This window comes from Poecilia reticulata, linkage group LG9 (assembly GCF_000633615.1).
Source record: "Poecilia reticulata strain Guanapo linkage group LG9, Guppy_female_1.0+MT, whole genome shotgun sequence".
NCBI lineage: Eukaryota > Metazoa > Chordata > Actinopteri > Cyprinodontiformes > Poeciliidae > Poecilia > Poecilia reticulata.
In genome coordinates, this window is record NC_024339.1 from 9,287,033 (window position 1) to 9,308,518 (window position 21,486).

The 21,486-nt window shown below is 41.0% G+C and overlaps 1 protein-coding gene across 2 annotated transcripts in view; it reads left to right on the forward strand.

The window, feature by feature from the left end:
- The window catches only part of rasgef1ba (RasGEF domain family, member 1Ba), a 79,599-nt gene that overhangs the window by 44,456 nt on the left and 13,657 nt on the right, over positions 1-21,486 (forward strand). Inside the window, exons 1-4 of one of the 2 annotated variants that reach the window (XM_008417750.2) lie at positions 8,244-8,529; positions 15,838-16,023; positions 16,221-16,343; positions 16,436-16,573. In XM_008417750.2, the coding sequence (XP_008415972.1) occupies positions 15,844-16,023; positions 16,221-16,343; positions 16,436-16,573 (441 nt within the window). In that variant the 5' untranslated portion in view covers positions 8,244-8,529; positions 15,838-15,843. Of the gene's footprint in view, positions 1-8,243; positions 8,530-15,837; positions 16,024-16,220; positions 16,344-16,435; positions 16,574-21,486 lie in introns of those variants that run through there. The other variant, XM_008417749.2, reaches the window with a different exon arrangement.

Genomic DNA, 21,486 nt, shown 5'->3' on the forward strand with positions numbered 1-21,486 from the left:
CCCCCCGAACCCTCTGTAATATTTATGTCTTATTTTTTCACGTCTTAGCTCGTGGTTTGAGATAAACATATTTTTCTGCTTTCGTAACACTTGTCATTAAGATGCAGAGCTGGTTGCTCCAACAAAAGGCTTCAGCTGAACTCCACTTGAACTTAATGGAGAAAAATGAATTCTTCAGATAGCTGTAATGCTCCCATGTTGAGTATTTGTGTCTGGTGTGAAAGCTGTTAAGAGCCTGATGTAAACAACACGGCGGCGGCGGCTGCAGGCTGTCAGGAGACATGAAAGGGAGGGAGAGAACTGAACCGCGCCGAACAGCCAGGAATCCTGAGGCTCCACAGCGGGATTCCTCCGTCCTGCTTCAGCCGCTGCTGACGTAACCGTCTCCGATGAGCCACTTCATCTTACCTCGCTGTGCGCCTGCTGACCTATTTTTCTGCACTACTAATCACACAGAGAGCAGACCGAAGGCCCATCTCTCCTCATCACAGGTTAAGGAGAAAATCCAGGAATGCGCTCTGACATTATTCACCAGTCGGAGCTTCACTGGTTTTTATCTCCGGTTTACAAACTGGTTTTAGTTGCCAGAGGATGAAAGTAGGAGAATATGAAAATATGGATGTGTCTATTTATTATTCCCAATAAATAATAAATAATAATAAATAATAATTGAGTACAATTATTCCTCATGGGGAGAACATGAAAACTCGATGCTGAATGACGTCAAGCTGGGATTTGAACCCAGGACGACAGGCGCTGCATTTTCAATGCAAATGGGAGAAAATACAATTTTGCAATTATAGTGTTTCCATTAAATAAGAAATGCAATTAAAATCACACGTGAATAAGTTTGTTCATTAAATAATTCATTAAAATATGTGATTTGTGTCAATGGAAACATTCAATTGGTGGCAGAATTAACGGTAAAATACACATTTAGATTTTTTAAAGATAAATTTTCTTAATGGAAACACAGTAATTATTTTTTGGATTAAAGGTTTTGGAGCTGAGGAAGACTTATCACATGAACAATTGGATTCCTTACTTATGGAAACACCACGATTGTGACATTAGCGGTATAATGAGCTATTTTAGTTTCAAAACTTATCAAAAAACACATTTATTTTAAATGGTGTGTTTGCATTAAGCTGATTTATTTTAAAAATGTCAACTTGCACAGTTATATGGTCAATGGAAAAACAGCCACTGCTGCCAACTGCAACACTTTGCACCAGTCGTGTTAAAAAAACAAACTAATAAACTTTTGGGTCTGTGTTTGTTGATTGGTCCAATTTTGTTTATTTTATTGCAAATGACTGAAAGAAATGAATAAACTGAAAAAAGAGAAATGAAAAATGCTTGATCGTAATATATATTTTGCGACATCAACAAGTTAAAAGTCAAACCACCAGTTTTAACAGTTTTAAAACCACATAACTCTACTTCATGGTAAATAAATCTAGAGATTTTTACCATATTATAAATTAGTTCTTTGTTTTCAGAAAAGTAAAAATGGGAAATAAAGCCACGTTGAGGACAATGAAATTCCCCGCAGTTGTTTCTGGAAGACGAAGAAATCCAACATCAGATGAAAAAACTCTGGGAAGCAAATCTTTTGTTACCTACGATCAAAACCGATGGTGGGTAAAGTGTAATGTTGGTGGCGTGACCTTTCTGCTGTGAAACCCCGTATCTATTAAAACTGTGGGACTTTTTCACCTGCTTTTTTCTCTCCTTCTAAAAAATAAAAATTTCCAAAGTCACGCATTTTTACTATTTCCTGTTTCCTCTGTGTGAGGTTATTGTGAGAAGTGTAAAGGTGGCAGTGAAAAGGTTTCTGTTTTAGTTCCTGATGACAAACTGAGGTTTTTTTCTGTCAGCTGACCCACCAGAGGAAATGAAATCATTTGACACACATTTCTTTTCTAATCAAAAAGCTGAAACAGTCCAGCACAAACATAATTGTGGCATTAAAAAAAGTTCTCTTTTTCATTGTTGGAGACTTTGAGTGTTAAAATCACCGTTTACTTGATAATAACTGAATTGAATTAAGTTCTAAAATAAAGTAACTCATCATTTGACTGATATTGAGTGCTTTGTTCCAAAATAACCAAAAGTGCTAGACCTTCAGCTTGAGTTCACCTTTTCTCTTTTTGGTTTTTGTGAAATTTTGCATCTCCTTCAACTGATCTAAACATGCTAGCAGCTCGACGCGGCGTGGCCTGAATACACATCTGGGCCGCGCTACGTCGCATTTAAGTTGTAGTGTTTGCAGGTGAAAGCCCGATGTGGAAATTTCAGGAAACCATTAACACCTCCGCTCCTCCTTCAGGAGCTTTTTCCTCTTGTTGTTTCAAACAGAGACGAGTTAGCGATCAGCTGCAGTCGTTAGCATACACATGCTAACGTGGATCATTTCAGAGTCGTGTGGATCATCAACGTTTACTCTGTTTTGTTCCTTTGCATATTTTCTACACATTTGTGATTAGCTAAAACATAAAAACCCGTCATCCTTCCCTCACACACACACACACACACACACACGCACACACACACACTTCACTGGCTTTTGTTTCATGCTAATGAATGTAGCTACTGTAGTTTTTCCTGCTGTGCTTTTGTCTTTTTGTGAAGTTTTACATTCCTTCGAACATTGCCTTGACAACAAACCACCAACAAGAGCTTGAAAACCCAAACAAACCTGGAGAGATAAACTGAACCCCTGAGGACTACAGCGCTGTCGTCAGTGGTGCTGCATCTTTTTGATTGATCAAATTTCATTATCCGAGTTTTAACCTGGAAAATAAACATTTGTTCCTCCACTTACTTCCTAAACTACAGCACCAGCCTCTGTCTCAGGAAGACTGTTACTCTTTTAAGTTGGCAGATATTTTCACTAACATAATCAGCACAAATTCAGGTCCAGACAGACCAGTTTGATCCTACTTATGGCAGTCAGTTTTATTATCAAAACCGTCTAAAAATTGTCAATACATATACTCCACTGATGACAAAAAAAACACAATTTTGCATTTGCAGTGTTCCCATTAAATAAGAAATACAGTTAAAATTACACATGAATACATACGATAAGTCATTAAAAAAACATCATCCTCCAGCTACTTCCTGTCGTCGTCTCTGTGGCTTGTGCCAATAGCAACATCCGGTTGTTGGTCATGTGGATCGTGTGGCACAGAGAAAGTTTTCCCCTTGCAGTTTTGCAAAATTAGCCAACTTTGAAACGGTCAACAAAACCCACCTTCTCAAATTTAGAGATTTTTCTAAAGTGGTGTGATTCCATTGAGCAAATGTCTTTTTGAAATGTCAAATTGTGCAATTATATAGTCAATGGAAACGCAGCTACCGACGTTGCAGCATCTTTACTATGTGAGCTACATGATGTCGCAAATGATAATTTTTATGTTATAAATATGCATTCCAAACTTAAGAACGAATGACTTTTTTCATGAATGGTAATTTAAGCTCAACTGCCTCTAAGATATTTTGTCATCTCTGCCTCGTATCTGTGGTTTAAAGGGAAGTTATGGTGAGTTGACTCCAGAACTAGAGAGCTGCTGGATCGAATTTTATAGCGATTTAAGCATTTTCTGAAAACTAGTTAACCTTTCCCTCTAGTTATGGAAGCTGTGACCTGTTAAGGCCTGAAGGAGTCAGTTTTATCATTACTGAACTTGTCTTCAGCACATCTTCCTGTGGTGGAGTTTTTTGGACGTCTCCCAGGTTCACTGGAGAAAATGTCCCTTGGAGTTTTCCCAGATGAGCTTTTTTTGTGGTAGCAGAGGTAGCTCAACTTAACCTTTAGTTCCCGGGTCTCAGATCTGCATTGTGAAATTGCAGACAGTTGAGATGAGCCTCTAGCAGCTGAAAACCAAACCGTATCTATTTTTTATGAGCAGGAATCCACTTTGAATCCAATCCTGAGTAAACACTGGAACTATGTTTGCTGCAAAAAAAAAAACTCCTTAGAAAATGATTACAGGATGATGGAGGTCAGGCTGCTGCACAGTTAAAGCAGAAATTGGGGGGGAAAAAAAGAAATCTTGTTTTGAGTCTGTCAGTTTTTATTTATTCTCCTGCAGGAATGTTTCACATCCAGCCCATCAGTCTGAACGTCACACTCTCCCCTCCCCTGTAAGAGCGACCGTCTACTTTTAGCATCACAATGACGGCTCTGATTTGCTGCTGACGCTTTAACACTTTGTGCCAGGAAGTGGGTTCGTTGAGTGACGCTTCAGGTTGTTACCTGAACAGACAAGCTGTGAATCTTTCATGGAGCCCTCTAACCTGGGCTGCCCTGAGGGCTCCAAACCTGGAAACCTTCTTTGGGTTTGTAAGCAGCGATGGTTTGAATGCGGTTCAGTTAAAATGAAAACCCAAACATAGTGGAAGGTTTTGGATAAATGCACCTTTTTTTTTTATTGTTGAAACAGTAATTATGTCGATACTGTGAAAAAAACTGTACTCTTCTGCCTTCTTCCAGTGCTAACTCTCCTTCTCCCCTTGCTTTTTGCTATGCTGCAGCTAGCATAGCCTGTTGTGAAAGCTAAGGTTAGTTAGCATAGCGATCAATGATGGCAGATAAGATAAACGGTTTTCCTGCCATGGTGAGTTGTTTCTCCGCCGTTAGCACATTTAGCAGCGTGTACGTGAAGTTGATTGGCAGCGCTAAGACCCGCCTCCTGTCTCTGATTGGTTGCTTTTGGTCGGGAGGCGGTGCATTTCTTCAACAGTAGCTCAGGGAGGAGGTGGAGGAGATCGATCAGCAAGGAATAGGAGTTTATTTTAAGTCAATAATTCCTTAATATTGATGAAAAAGTACTACTGGCAGATTATGTCACTAATAACTAGTATTTTTGGATCAATATTGAGAAATTATTTATTTAAAACAAGCACCTATGTCTTTCTGAAAATGTACTTTTTAGTTAGTTTTGTCTTATTTCAACTGTACTGAGATATTGACATTAAAAACTAGACAGAAATACTTGGTAAGATTTAGTTTTTGCAGTGTAGAAAACTGATGAGGTTCTTCTGCATCTTAAAGCTGTTGCTTGTTGAGACGAAGCGCAGAAGTTTCTCGTTTGCAAAGCTACCCAGTATGATGAAGAACTGATTTCCCTGCAGTCATTTTAAACCAGATTATTGGACATTCATTAATCTTTGCTTAAACAGATCTGGATGTGGATGAAATCTGCTGTTAATTCAGCGAGGCTTGTTACTCTACTAGGAAACACAGAATCAGTCAGGAGCAAATGTTTCCAGCAGATTTCAGATTTATTTCACGTTTCTCCTAAGCTTTAAATTACCTGCAGTAGTTTTTATCTGGGGGAAAAAGGAGTCTAGTTAATGTGTTCGCTAATGTTGAATACAGACAGAACCTCAGTCAGAGCGTGGAAGCTGACGTTCAGATGTCGGAAGAGAAAACAGAACCTTTGCACATTTTCCAGTTTCTTTTTGCTCCTAGTTTTGCCTCGTTTCTGAAACCAGCCACACAGAAGCCTGGCCTGCAAACACAGCAGCAGAGGATTTATACAGCTGCCATTTAAACATAATTACAGTTTGCATGTTTGTTGCTTTCTACGATTTCATTGTGTGAGTCTCATTCTGGGCTTTCATTGACTGCGAGCCAAGGTCTTTCATTACGCTACAAAAGGCAGTTTCCTTTTATGTGTCGCCCCTTAGAGACGCCTGTCATCTTCTATTATGTAGCCAAACGAACGTCAGCAAGGAATCGGTTTTACTATTATATTATATTATATTATATTATATTATATTATATTATATTATATTATATTATATTATATTATATTATATTATATTATATTATATTATATTATATTATATTATAAGCACAGCTTGAAAAGCAGTTTTTTGTCTAGTGCTAATGTATTTGTACATGTGACAAAATGGACGTACAAGCAAGTTTTAAGCAAGATATATGAGTTTACTGTAAGTAAATAATTCCTTAATATTGATAAAAAGAAGTAGTAGTTTGACTTGCTTATTATTTCCCTCATAATGTGAGAAAATGTCTCGTTATAAGTGAAATAATCTGCCAGTGGAACTAGAACTTTTTCGTCAATATTAAAAAATTAACTGGTTCATCTTGCTGAAAGGTTAGTTTGTCACATTTCAGGTGCACTAAGATACTGGCAGTAGAAACTAGACCAAAAACGCTTGGTCAGATTTTGTGTTTTTGCAGATTGTTTTCATATAGAGTGGAATATTTTAAGCCTTTATTTATTGTAACTTCAATGATTATGGCCTACAGAGAATTAAAACCCAATTTTCCATGTCTTAGGAACTTAGAATATTGTGAAAAAGTTGAAGTTGAGTGAAAGGGATAAACCTGCTCCTGCTACACTTTGATGCGGCTATTAAACGGTTTCTTGTAATGATAAGTTGTTTCTCACGTAGCATTAAAAAAAATGACATTCTGAAATGTCTGGGAGGATTGTCAAGCTGGAATTAAAAGCCATTATGCTCATATTGTTTAGAAACATGGGATACAAACTGTCCTCCTTCCAGATAAAAGTAAAGTTTGTATTTTATTTAGAAATGAAGGTTTCAGAGTCTGCAGAAACATGGCAACTAATAAAATTAGGCAAAATGTTGCAACTGTACACTAAAAAAACAAACAGAGAAGAAATCTTGGGAACGAACCAGGAAGTGTGCGGGGTCGGACTGTGACATCATCGTTCTCAGAAGGTCATTCAATGGAAATATTTTAGTTTCAGATCTCCAGAAACTGTTTCTGTGGAAAAAAATGTTTTCCCAGTGACATTCAGGAAAAAATACCCCAGAAAAACTCCAAGAAGAACTACACAAAGAACCAAAACAAATATATTTATTTTGTTGTTAAATCCTGATTTTACTGTAATTGAACACATTTTTGGGTCAGTATCACTGGACTCTCCCATTCCTGAAGAATCATAGAATCACTTAACAGAACCTGTCTAACAGCATGAAGTAGGATAAACCAACTCAAAACACAATCTAAAGAAATTCAGTAAAGTAAATGGCCTCTTGTCAGCATCAAAAGGTTTAAAAACATAGTTTCTAAAGGTTCTCTGTGTCTCCAGAGAACCATTAATGAATGGAGAACCTTCTCAGGTTTGACTGACCCACTAAAAATGACTCCCAGAGGGCATGAGTGACTCATCCAGGAAGTCGGGGTTAAGGTCAGAGTTCATGACTGGATGAACTAAAATAGAGTCCATCGTAAGGAACACAGGTTTGCCTCACATTTCGCCCCCAGAAAAACATCTTGAAGACTTTTGGGAAAGTGTTCAGTGGGTTGACAAGACAAAAGTGGGACTTTCTGAAAAGTGCATCTCATTTAAACTGGCAGTTAAACCAGGTGGTGGTGGGATGATGGGACTAAAGGTAAAATCTGACCAAGAACTGACCACAAGATGCTCAGAAATCCTCCAATGTGGGGAAAACAAAGACAATTCTGCAAAGAACGGGTCATAATCGCTAGTTATCACAAATACTGCAAAACAAACAAATAAATAAACAAAAAAATGCCAAGTATTTTAGTCAAGTTTCTAATGTAAATATCTTATTGCACTTGAAATAAGACAAAACTAACTTACAAAAATCTTTTCAACGATATATAGGATCTTAAGTCAAGAATTCCTTAATATTGATTAAAAAATGCTGTTTCCACTGGCAGATTATTTAATTTATAAAATGGGAGAAATGCATTTTAAAGTTTGTGGTAAGGTTTTGTGTTTTTGCAGTGTGTTATCAAGGGTGACACAACATAATAACGTGTATTTTAGAGCTAATACATTTCTGCATTTTATTGTTCTTTTGCAGTTTTCAAATTATCTGAGAGACAGAATTTGCAACTTTCATTGACTGTGGGGCCTAATCTTCATAACGAACAGAAATAAACTCTGAATTTATTTAATATATTATTAACAACCATCAGATCTGTGTTGAGCTGTAGTTTTATAAATCCCCCCGCAGAAATTCCTGTCAGGTCTGAAGCTGGAAGTTGGAATTTTTTATTTTTGTTTTTTACCCCTAAATAAATTCCCCATAAATAAAACAGGAGGAATAAAGAAGTGAAACTTCTGAGGGCGGCAGATGGAGAAAGGGAAATAAAAATGAAAGAAGCAGAGGAGGAGGGGTTACAGGGTGTGTTCTGCTCTGTGATTGGCTGCTGCCTCTCTCTCTGTGTGTGTCGGTGAAGTCTTGAGGCTCGTCGCTGCTTTCAGCGCTCAGATGTCAGAAAAGGCAGCGGACAAACACAAACTTGCGGAGGTTTTACCATTTGATGCTTCTGGACTTTCCCCCGCTCTCCTGATCCTTTTTCTGAATTTTAACCCGGAATAAACACATTTTTCTCTCGCTGCATTAAGTGAACGATGCTGCAGTGAGAGAGCGCAGCGGCTTATTCGCGTGTGAAAGAAGTGCTGCAAGCTGAGGATTTGTTTTTAGTCGATTTTATTTCTGTGGGGGAAAGGAAACCTCAGACCTGGTCTGTTCCTGCTCATTAAGGTGAGTTTGGTTTTGAGTTCTGCTTCAGATTGAATTTGGCTTTGAGTCTGGAGCGCGTCCAGAGTGCGCGCAGGTGTTGGATGGAGCGCACTCCATATTCAGAGCCGAACCCGCCCGAGGTGCTGCTGTTTGTAAATGAACTCATGCGTCATGACGGCTCTTCTTTCACCTGTTCACTCAGCAGTTTGACTTCTTCTGTTTTCAGGCAATGCGCTCGAGCTTTGCGCCTTTTCCAAACTAAAGTGATGCTTTTTCCCCAAAGTAATCCTCCTATCCAAACAACGTCTCCTCTCCGGTATTGGATGTTTAAAATCTGTGTCATTTCCCGGCTATTTTTACCTCCCTGCACCTTGTGGCTAAGAGGATTCCCTCCTCCTGCAGAGGCAGAGGGATCAGTGGAGTTAATCCCGCATCCCTCTCCAATACCTCTGGTTTGTGCTCCTTGGCTTTCCGTGCCGCTGCTCGGCATTAGGAGCTTGGATTGGGTTTTCCCTCAATGTGCTGACAAGTTTAATCCGTTTATTGGTAATTTGGTTGGACTCTGATCGGCTGAAATTGTGCAAATGCTTGAGGATCACCTGAATGGGTCATTGTTTCAGTTTAGTTGGTGGTACAAGGATCTGCTTTGGTTCATGAGTCTCTTCTATTGGCTGGTTTGGACATCACTGGGACAATTTCACTTTTTGGCACTAAATATATATGGAATGTGGTCATGAGATTGTAGAATCAAAAAATAATGACAATAATTACACTTTATCATTAAGTTGACGCAAACGAAAATGCGTAGCATGAGTGATGAATATTTCTGAGATTATTCATCCTCTTTATCATCACATTTGCATTATTTGCTGCCAGCTTAATTTTGAAATGTAACCTTTAGCAAAACAATAGAATAAACATGTTTTAAGTCCATTCAGAATATTTTACCTTTTTAACTGTTTTTTCTTCATAAAGTATAACAATATGTTATTGGTTGTAGTTAGTCAGGCTATCTGCTCCAGTCTTAGCTAGCCAGCTGTGGAAGGTCTGAAGAAATTTCTTTTTAGCAACATTTTTGGTTCACTTTCTTTGATATTTGTATTAATCTCTTGTTTATTCATCTTAAAAAATTATTTTTATTTACTGTAATTGTTTGTTTTGTGTTTTATACTTTTGAGATTTCAAGAAGTAAAGAGCATTAACAAATAAAATCCATTATTGTTTTTGTTTGCATTATCATAAAGTGATGGATGCTGGCTCTATAGTTTCCATTTTTTGCATTTCTTCGTTTTTGCAACTGGAAAACTTTTCAAATTGCTTAGCAACAGGTGGGGGCGGGGCAGCGGTGTGTTACTCCGTTCTTCAGCACACCTGGAGAAAGCTGTTGTCATTCTGGTTCTTTCTCCGGCATTCTGTTGAAAATACTTCAGATTGAAGGAAGGAGACGTTGTAAAACCTCTGCATGCCTCCAGCTTGTATCAGTTTGTGCCGCAGCTCAGTGAGATGAGTTGGTGCTAAAACCCGATTCATTCCTTTTTCTACGACTTTTTTTTGTTTGACGGCGAAAGAATCATGGCTTCGTTTCTGTTTTGAAAACAAAAGAAGGGTTTGTTGTTCTACTAGGAACCCTGTGTTATGAGAATGTGCAGATATTCCATTAAAATACATAGAAAACGTTATAAATTTTTAGTATTTTATTTGTCCACAGCTAATAAAATTTCTTTGGAGGGCCCACATTGAACTGTGGAGCCACAGGTTTCAGACTTCCCCTTTCTGAAAAAAAAAAACATGTTCTCCTGGTTTCAGTTTATTTAATTTCACAGAAGCTGAGAAGTTTCTGATGTTTGACATCCTGGTTGCGTCTGCAGCGTCTGCAGCGTCTCTCTGCGTCGTCTGTTTGGGATTAATGATCCTGCTGGGGACTGATGATGATGCCAGGTGACAGATTGCTGGATGGAAGCTGTGATTTTTCTCGCTCGCTGCAGCAGCTGCTGGCGTTTCCCCACTTTAAACGTTGTTGCTTTAACAGCGCCCATCAGTGCCATGAATGAGCTCAGGAAACGGCGCAGGAGCTATCAGTGGCCGCGCTTCAATTCCCAGACTGATACGCTGCTGTCAGACTGATGTGTTGCATCACAGGTTCTTATTTCTAAATGACAGTTTTTGTAATGGTCCATGGTTCACTGATGTGCTTTGGATTGGTTCCAGCAGGTTAAAAGTGACCTGCTGTGCTTCCTGGAACAGGTTAGGATAAGTTTATAGGAAATGTAAAACATGTTCAACACATTTTTTGCACAAAATCCTTCTTAGATAATTAGATTTGAGTTGACACTCACATGTGGAAATGGCTGCGAACAGATGCATGATTATACAACCGCATATCTTTGAAAAGCAGAAGGGAAGCCTCCTGCACAACCAACACAAATGAAGCAAGTGGTTTCTGGATGGTAAATTAACACCTAAACATACCGTGGTAAAACCAGCTGACCAAACATGCTGGCTCTTAAGTAGCCACCTGTTGATTTGTGATGTTTCATGCTGAAGGTTTTTAAATGGCTTCTTTTTCCAGACATCAAAAAACTTTAACTGGTTGTCAAAAACACGATTGAGCTGTTTCTAGAAGCAGCAGAAACCCAAATGAAAGTATAAAAACATGGAAAATGTTGCATAATAGTCTCCCTTTAAAATAATTCTGACCTCAGTTCAGCTTCTGGCTTCTTCCAGCCAAATCTCTGCCTCATTTTCTCCGGCCACAGATGAGTGAGATTCCTCATGCCTGTCAGTGTTTACACAGCAGAGTGGCGGTGTGTGTGTGTGTGTAGGTGTGTGTGTGTGTTGATTATGCACTGAGGATCCCTCAAAGCGTCTCCACCCCCCCATGCCCAGCTCCATGGATCTATTTTTAGTGGAGGAACAGACACATTTCAGATCGTTTCCCTTCAGGATCCCCAAGGCTTCCTGCTGACCTCCAGTCCTCACTTCTGTCTGGTTCTTGAAAAAGAATCAGTTGAGGGTTTCCCTTCTTCATCTCTGAGGTTACGGTAAGGATTTCCTCTGCAGTTTTCCTGCCTCTGAAGAGGTGATGCCTGTTGAGGGTCATTAAGAGCCTCAGACGGGATCGGTCTCGTTGGAGACCCACCTCAGGGTGGAGCTGCCCCACCCGTTTTCAGGGGTAAATTACCTGAGCGCTCACTCCGCTAATGATTCTCCAGCCCTCAGGAGGAACGCGTTCGAAAGAATCGAGTTCTTTCTGCAACTTCACACAGTCTTAGTTTGATTTCAGGTTCTTCTGACATGCAAATGTTAGAAAAATGTGTCAAAAACCTGACGTGACTGAAATGAGTTTTTCTCAGACAGACACCGTTAAACTCAGCAAGCAGAATTTCTTCTGTTTTTATATCCATTTTGAGTCCAAACCAAACTTCCTCAGCAGTGACAGATGGTTGCACACTCAGCCAGTAGGGCTATAATTAAGATCATCTACCCAACCTAAGCAGCCCCCTCCATTTCCTTTTATTTTATTGGCATGTTGTTTGTTTACCTCCATCAACCACCCAGCCGGCAGCTTCGCTCTGAACCAGCAGCGGAGCGTTGAGGGTTTGTGTGCGTCGGACCGGCGGACTCGCCCGGGCCGGCACCTGGAAGCCATGTGTAAATCACAGGGTGTCGCTCGTCTTCTGCTCCTCAGCATCCTGGGTTTGTTTTCCTCAGGAAGGCTGCAGCTGCTGGGTTGGACAAATAAACAGCCGTCATTCAGAAAAGGTGACAAGAAAACCTTTTCTTATTTCTGTAACCAGGTTTTTAAAGAGCAGAGCTGCTGCTCTGCTCCACATTTAAAGTGTGAGGTGATCGTCTCTCTGGGGACAAAGATCTCCGGGTTTTTCTCCTTCACAACCTGATCTGGGTTTGGAGGAAGACGAGCGATGGGCCTGAAAACAAAAAGTGGCCTGCAGCCAGAATTAGCTTCATTTGGTTGTAATTTGATTTTCTGATGTTCAACTCCTCTGTCTGTCTCTCAAATTATTTCATCAATCGATTATTTTAACAATTAATCGGATAAAAATCAACATATTTCACAGATTTTTCATTTAACCACTTAATCCCTTGATACTAGACTATGCATGCATTAAAAGATGTAAATAAACAAATAACTGTTCTTTTTGTGAATAAGAAAATAAAGATTTTCTGGCTTAAAATGCAGTAATAAAACATTCCTTTAGTGAATTTGAACCAGTTTTGGCTTAATTGCTGGGTTTTATTCAGCAAATTTACTTTTTTTCTAGTTGATGATTGATTACTAAATTAGTTGACAGTTATTTCTATAATTGATTTGTCACGATTAATCTGATTAATTTCCTTTAGAGACGCATCTATTTGATCAATTTGTTTGAACTGCTCATCGTTTTTGGACCCGTTTGTAGACAGTTGATGCAACACTCATCTGTGGTTCTTTTTTCAGTTTGAGAGCCAGAAAGAAAGAAAAAGTCCAAACTGCAAACAGTGAACCCCGTTTAGGAGCTAAGCAGTCAGAGTGATGGTGTGCAGGATGTTCAGTCTGCATTTCAGAGGAGCTCAGTGTTCAGATCCCAGCTGGGAAACCAGGAACAGCGACGTTCTCAGCACTCGATCACCTGCCACTGCTGCTTTTCTCTTCCCTTGAAGCCCAACTTTTACGACTTCTTTGTGCTTCTGCGATCAGGCTTGGCTGCTGCGCAGTGCAGAAGTGTCCCTTCGTGTAAGTTATTGCCAGTAAAACCCTCCGAGGAGTAAACAAACTTCTCACAACTGTTGACTTTGTGTGTGAGCATCCCTCCTCTTCCGCCCGTCTGACTCGTGATGCCCTCGCCTTTGAGTCGAGGCCACATGGTGCGGCAGATGCCGAGGCCGCTGCGCTCTGACTCCACAACACCCGCCATTCTTATGGAAATGGCCACGCTTGTCTGGCTGAATAATGGCGCTGGTTTGTTTGTGCACATGTGCATTATGGAGCGGCATGTGTTTGGATGAAGGGGACTGTTTAGGAGGTCTGATGTGAGCTTAAAAAGTGCTCATGAATAAAAACAGGAAGGTTCTGGTATCTATCCACCTGCTCAGCAGAATCAGCTGAATCTGATTTGATCAGCTGATGTTTACCAGCCTTTTTTTCCAGCTCTTTCTAAGCCTTTTCTGCTTGGCTGCACAACAAATCCCTGAATTTATTGGAGCTGTTTGTCTCAGTGTGTGGGCAGGTGCAGTTTTTATTCCTCCTGGCATCCATGAATCGATCCCTGGCAGCTCTGCAGTGCGTCAGCCGTAAAGGCTTTCACACTTGGCGAGCGGCCACAGGGCAGCATATTGCTGGGCGGCGCGGGTGTGTGAGGGCGGACCGGGGTTGGGATTGTTGGATCTCCTCCACCTCCGGGGCAGAAGGATCCCTCTGTGTTCTCTCGGCATTTAGTGTGCGGCGCCAGGTTAAAGGTCAACCCTTCAGAGCAAAATGGCTAGTTTGGGTTTAGCCATTCTCTTTAAGGTTGTTTTCACTCCTGATAGTCTGATAGGTCTGATTGGTTCGTTTTCACACTGAACTGTGTCAAAAAAACCAAACTAAAAACCTTTTCTCGTCTCCAGCTGTAGGTGATCACACCAGATCCGATTTACAATTTTAATCAATTTTCTGTTTTTTTCTCTTTGCTTTCGTTTTGCTTTCTTTTCAAAAAAGAAATGACAAATGACATAAAAAATTTTTAAATAGTGGCATTTATAAGTATTATAATAAACGAGTATTTTTGTTTAATTGCAACAACATAGGCATAATCTTAGCAGAACAAAGAAGCAAAGAAGTCGTTTTAATGAGACTTTATTCTGGTAATATTCAGACTTTATTTTTGACCCATATGTATTCTTGTAAGATTATTACCTTATTCTTGTAGAAAAAAAAGGAAAAAATAACCTGACTCATACATTTTTGTAGACTTGATCTGAAGTCAGCAGATGTAAAACACGTTTCTCAAACAAGATGGCGGCTTAGAAACCCAAGAAGTGGTGAAAAAAAACCAAAAACCCAGATTTTCAAAAACAAAATCTTAAAACATCAAAAATACGATTAATCAATAACGTCGATTTATCGCCAAGATATCAGAGCCTTTCCATCATCAATCACACTGTCTGCTATTTTCATCTTTTTACGGTAAAAACATCCGGTGGCGTCGTTTCCACACACATCCTGCACTTTCACAGGTACTGTCAAAGCTGCGATAGCCTGAAAACACGAGGATTTCACATCTGACAACACACACTCCTCTCTGCTTCCTTCGGTCACACACACACACACACCACCCCACCCGCCCACAGGCACACACCAACGCTCATCCACAGTCTGAGTCACGTACACACACACATGACCGCGGAGGAACTGAGCAGACAGCGTGATCGCTCCGTGATGATTTCAGGGTGAAACAACAGTCAAGCCCTCCTGCAGGGCTGCAGATTGGCCCAGAATCTCTCATGAGCTTCCACACGTTTTTCTGCTCTCTCAATATTTTTCTGTGTGTTTTAACAGAGACTTACTTACCAACGGTAATCTGAGTCCCAAAGGATTCAGCATCAAACACTTTTCCCATTAATTAGATTTTCTTATTTAATAGCTAATTGTTACATTTTAATGTTTGCTGCTAGGAAACAGTGGTTAAGCTTTTTGGACCAATTCAGTTCACATTTTCAAGGTTAGGAGCTCCTGTTTCCTTGATCAAACCTTTTGTCACATGGGCCAACGTCGTCAAGTGAAAAGGATTTATATTCTGGAAATTGTTATTTTGAGTTTTATGGTTGAGTTTGATCTACACGTTGCACAGGCACACAGCATCTGTGCACCTCCAGTAACAATTTCCAAAAAAGACTGAAAAAATTCTGGTTTATGGACCAGAATAACATTTTTCTTTGACTGGACCGCATCTCCATAACTCAAACCTCAGTGTCTGGTCTGAGTTGACATTTACTCCTGTTTTGGTGGACTTCATTAAGTCCAGGCTGCACATCCCTGGACTGATGTTAGGATCTGTTTAACCTCAGAGTTACCTCTATTTGTCTCCTTACCTACCTTTGCTTCTTAATTGCTGTTTTTCCACATAAACACAGCTGAAACCCAGAAGGCCAAAAACGTCCATGTGAGGAAACGCTTTGTTTAGGGAATGTGTCCAACCCCATTTTCTTAAACAAACGTTCTGCAGTCTGTAGTTATTTTGGATTTGTTTGGCCGCTCTGCTGCGCCAGCGTCTGCGGCTAAACTCACCCCAGGAAAGGCGGAGAAGCTTTGCCCGTCTGTTCTGATGTTTGTTCCCTTTGTCTGGACAGGACAACATGCCGCAGACACCACCTTTCAAGGGGCAGCTGAACACCGGTGGCTACAACAACAATTTGTACGACGAGACCAAGGAGGAAGTCTACACCGGCCTTTATTATCATGACAACAACCTGGCGTCCGGCTCCCTGGAGGCCCTCATTCACCACCTGGTGCCAACTGTGGACTATTATCCAGACGTGAGTGCAATGTTCTGCCTAATTTACTTTGAAACCCTTTTGCTCTTAGATCAAAGTTGCTGCTTTCATTTTCTCCGTTTCCTCTCATGATTTGAGTTTCTTTTCTTGGTCACCAGGCCATGAAAGTTTGAGAAATACCCTCACATACCCTCAGCCTTGTGATTGTGAATATTTTTTATGTTTTCCTTCCTGTGCAGAGGACCTATGTCTTTACCTTCCTGCTCAGTTCTCGCCTCTTCATCCACCCGTATGAACTTATGTCCAAAGTGTGCCACCTGTGCATGGAGCAGCAGCGACTCAGTGATCCTCAAGCAGATAAGGTTTGCTGAACTTTTACGTCTAATAAACTGAATCTCAACCCCGATTGGCTGCTTTGCTGTTCGCTCACTGTCCACTTGTTCTGAATTTCCAGCTGAGACTCAGAAAGATCACTCCAAAGATTCTGCAGCTGCTGACGGAGTGGACGGAAACGTTTCCCTATGACTTCAGGGATGAGCGGATGATGCGCAGCCTGAAGGAGCTGACCCACCGGCTCGCCAGTGGAGACGAGGTCACTTTGATCTTCCTGATTTAACGTCTGAAAAAGTGTGTTTTTTAGGGGTGCACCGATTTATCGGCGCTGATTTGCTTTATTTTGGGAGATTGGTGATTGGCAGATACTCACCTGTGAAACCTCAGCAAAGGTCTAAAAGTCAGCCGCTGTCCCCTTCCACTTTCCCGTTAGAGAGGTTTGACTGACAGACCGGCCCACCAGGTCATGTTTGCACGTTTGCATTTAACAATAGTCACTCCACTGCTGCCAACTCAGGAACTTTCTTGCTATAATTTAGCAACACGTCAGACAAAAACACCAGTATCAGCCATAATCACATTGCCAGGTCTGGATTTTTAAGGATCGGCCAGAAAGCTTCAACCGGTGCACCCCTAGTGTTTTAGATGGTAATGTTTGACACTAGCCGTCCGCACATCCAGCAGAGTTTCAGGCTCTGCAGATCTTTTCCACAGATAGCAGCTGTGGGAGGGAAAGCGGGGTGTCAGTGGCAACAAAGCAGGTTTTGAGGCCGGCTGCGTTCAGAGAAAAGCCTCATTGTTTAGCAGCTAGGTGGGTTTTTCTGGTCTCTGCTGCATGCTCCTTCCTAAGCAGCGTTTGGTTTGTTCCACTGCAGAAGAGCTGACTGTCCCTGGCTTAGTGCACAGCGAGCTGGACTGGTTGAATAAAGGTATAGTCGACTCGTTTTTGTCCCTGGTGAACATGCTGACCCTCCACTTTTCAGTCAGAGACGTCGTTTGGACAGGCAGTGACTCATGCTGCGTTTGTTTTGAAAGGAAATGCAAGCGTAGGATAAAAATAGCAGCAGAAGCTCATCAAAGTGAAAGTACCTGAGTGCACCGTTAGGGAAGGTCTCAGCAGGTTGGGGGTCAGATGAGATCCTGGCAGGGATGAGATACGCATCACATTTGGTGAAGAAAACAGTCTTAAGAGCATTTTCTCAACAATCTTCAAAAAGGAAACTCCTCCTATCATCCTGTGAAGGCTGCAGTTCACTGGAAGACTTACACAGATTTAAGTTGATAGTAATCTTATGTGGATAATCTTCATTGTGTGGCTATTTGCTCATTTTTGTGGTCCTACTCACTCTGAACTCAGATCCAGAAGCGCACAGCATTCTGGGAGATGTAGGCAGAGGAATGACTTTAGCCATTCAAGTTCTCATGGCGCGCTAAGCTAGGTGGTTAGCATGAACTCACTTACTCGATCTTTGGTTACCTAGCAACAACCAGTTGCGTAATACACACGGCAGCAGTTTCAGGTTTCCTCATAACACTTGACGGCGTGAAGTGAAAGGAGTTAGAAGAGGAAAGCATGGAAGTTATTTTAATATTTAAAACAAAAAACTAATTAAAATTATTAATGTCAACTGAAATGAAATGCTTATAACGTGAAACAAAGTCAATATATGAGCTAATGTGGCAACATCAGTGGTTTTAGCTGTAAGTAAAATGCATGAATGAAACTTTATGCAGATGATCCTCAGTTCGATCCTCCATGCTGACCTTCTGTTTCTGCCAGGTTTTGCCGTCTCAATTGATTTAATAACCGGATTTAAAGAGCCGATCAACTTTAAAAATAATCACAGCTTTCTATAAGCGTTGGGAAGCTTCAGTGCAGCAGGCAGGATGCAGGACACCTACATGTGTTGGCATGTCGCTGCTGCAGACTGGAAGGCCTGGACTGCAGCTTTCATTTGATGCAATGCAAAGATTTCGACTTTATCTGATTTAAGATGAGTAAGAAAGATGCAGAACTTAAAAACATTTAAAAAAGGAAGTTAATTAACCACTTCTCCAATCCTTCAAACTCTCACTTTAAAAACAGGCTTCAAATGACCCATCAATACTACCAAGTATCGATCAAGACTGAAAACATCAACGCTTCCTCACCTGATACGTCTACAGCTCCATGTATCTGATTCTTTCTGTTAAAGCCTGGAAACAACCTGCCACATGTCCGCACGCGTCCAGTCGTGCTCACAGAGACGCAGTTTTGTTTTGATGGCCATAAACGTATTTTGATTGCATTTTAGACAAACAGAAGCTGACATTTAGCTGCGTTAATAAAAACAGAAAGCAAACTGCGGCGAGTTTCCTCGGTTCTTTCCCATGAGTGGATTTCATGCTTGGTGGCAAAGAGATCCTGTTAGATAACAGTGAAGCTCCTCTCTGCCACTGTTTCCATTAGTGACCATCGCTAAACTAGTTTGAACATGCAAAGGGAAATTTTGTGGTGATGTTTATTTCAGCAAATCAAATCTCCAAAAACAACAACAAAAAAACCCCCTCCAAAAACGAGTTTGGATTTTTTTCTGAACGTGTTTGATCAATCCTAACGACTTGTGCATAAAAGTGTCAAAGGTCATAGACGTCTGAGTAACAGAAAAACAGCGTATGAACATTCGATTTACCGTCAGAGTCAAAGACACTGGATATCCTGCAGCCATCAGGCAAACACAGGCCTCTCTTTTTGCTCAGCGTGACGAAGAACAAGGTTTTCAGAGAAAACTTCAGTAGGACACAAATCGCCTCTGCAAAAGTTTGTAACTGTTTTGTTTGCGTGTCCGTAGGTGATGAACTGATTAAAACATGTTAGTGGTAGAAACGCCCAGATGTTTCCTGGAAACATCCCTGTTGCAGTAAATGTGAGCTGTTCTTTCACCGAAGCGAGAAGAGCGTAGCTTCATATCTGTTTTACAATCGGAGTATTTAAGAGAATCTTCTGAAAACCAGGCACAAATGCCAAACCACAAGCAGGTCTGCTGACCGGAGTAAGAACCAGATTGTGCAGAGCTGCAGCTCTGGGAAAACAGACCCGGATCCAGAATAGATGCCCTGAACATCTGCTAAAGGCTGAGTCCAAACCACACTGAACACACACCAGGACCTTGATCTCCATACTGACGCTGTCATTATGGATTTGGTTGGATATATTAGGAAGCAGCAGCTAAGAAGCAAGTCCAGCTCTGGGATCTCCATTTACCCAGCTGGTGCTAGTTTGTGTTTTTACATGTAGATTAAAGCTGCAGTATATAACTTTTATTTTAAAAATATGTTTTTTACAAATTATCCTAATGACGTCACAGTATAAGACACACTCTGTGAAAAATTGGAGCTCCTCTACCTTCTCCTCTCTCAGTAACAGCTGCAGTCATACATTCAGTCAGAAGCAACCAATCAGAGCCAGGAGGAGGGTTTTAGCGCTGTCAATCACTCTTGTGGTCAACCCGTCCTGCTTGCCCTTGTGGTTCACCACAACATAATCTGTCATGAATGCTGAGGCTACTAGCATAGCCACAGATTAGGCTGGATGAATAGTTTTTCGGCCATTAGCACATTGAGCAGGTACAGGAGGTTGATTGACAGCGCTAAGACACGCCTCTTGGCTCTGATTGGTGCATTTTTGCAGACTGCAATAGTAGCACTGGTATTTTCTGGCAGCTGATACCAAACTGTCAGAACATGGTGACATATTCTGTGACCTATTTTTGTAAAAATATGTAAACTTAACTGATATAATGATTATAAGTTTGGATAATTTAGGTTCCATTCTGCCACTTGGAAAGGTTTTGTGTTTTTGCAGTAGACATGAGTGAACTCGTACTGGTCCCTAAAGTTTTCCTTTTTAAACTGCAGTTGTTAGCAGCGGAGTAGGAGTCAAAGATCGTTGGGTTGAAAGCAAACGTCATGACTGCTGGGTGAGAAACAGTTATTCTTACTGCTTCCTAAGTCGAACGCCGGGTTATATTTGTGGATGAAATGCAGATGTCAGTATTTCTTTCATTAGTTCTGGTTGGATGAACATCTGAAAACACTTTGGCGTCTGCTTCAGATCAGGTGGTGATGCCGCGCGGCCAGAAAAAACAAATGCATTAAAAAAGCAGACCAGCAATGCTTCAGTGGTGAAGGCTGGCGGCGAGCAGTCATCTGCCAGCAGGCATCGGCTCGCCGCCAGGGTTCATGGTGTCGGCGAACACTGGGCTCCTGCTAGGCTCCCTCATTCGTAACACCAATAGTTGTGATGGAGTCCCTCTGCTCAGCAAAGGCAGAACATGCTGCCTCCAAGATCTGCAGCTAAATTTACCCGAGCCCAGCGTGTCGTCTGTGTGTGGTGGGGACAGAAGCAGCAGCAGATGGCTGACTTTGAAGTGGCCACCGCAGCGATTTTCACTTGTGGCATTCCTCGCTGTTGTCCGAGTGTTCAGTGGACTGTTGCAGCGATGTTTTCAGATTGAGGCGGAATATTTGTTCAATCTTTTGTTGGATGTTTGGAATATTACATAAATTTTTCAGCACTCAAAGGAAGAAAGAAAATCCATTTTGGGTTCACTTGAATCAAAATCTTGGCTCCTCATCAGATTTTAAAACTGAACTGGCAGAAAGTCCAGCGACGGAAACTGAACTCCATCACCTTCGACTGCAAAAACGCGAAACCTTACCAAGTTTTGTTTTGGTCTAGTTTCTAGTGCAAATATCTTTGCAGGGCAATTTCCTCCAAATACACAAGAATCAAGCACACATGCACTTCTCATCTTATGCAACTTGTGGGCCGAACTTGGTCAGTGAGGGAACTCTTATCTAACTGTGGTCTGTTTGGAGTCACAGGAAATGTTCAGAACAGGCCGACCTCTCGACCCCCGGAGCTACCGAGCCAAGAGCTCTGCCCCTCCATCAAAGGGCAATGGGGGCTTATGTAACTTCCAGTTACTTTTACTCAATTACAATTACTTGAGTAACTTTTAATATGTTTATTGAAAGAAAATGTATTTTGTCTGATTTTTTTTGTTTCTTATATGAATGAAAATACCAAATCTTCCACTTAACTTTATATTTTGATCCGTCTTATGATGTAATTTTTAAATATTAAATGATTGATAATTAGATCTGTTACTCAGAACTTGAGTAAACTTT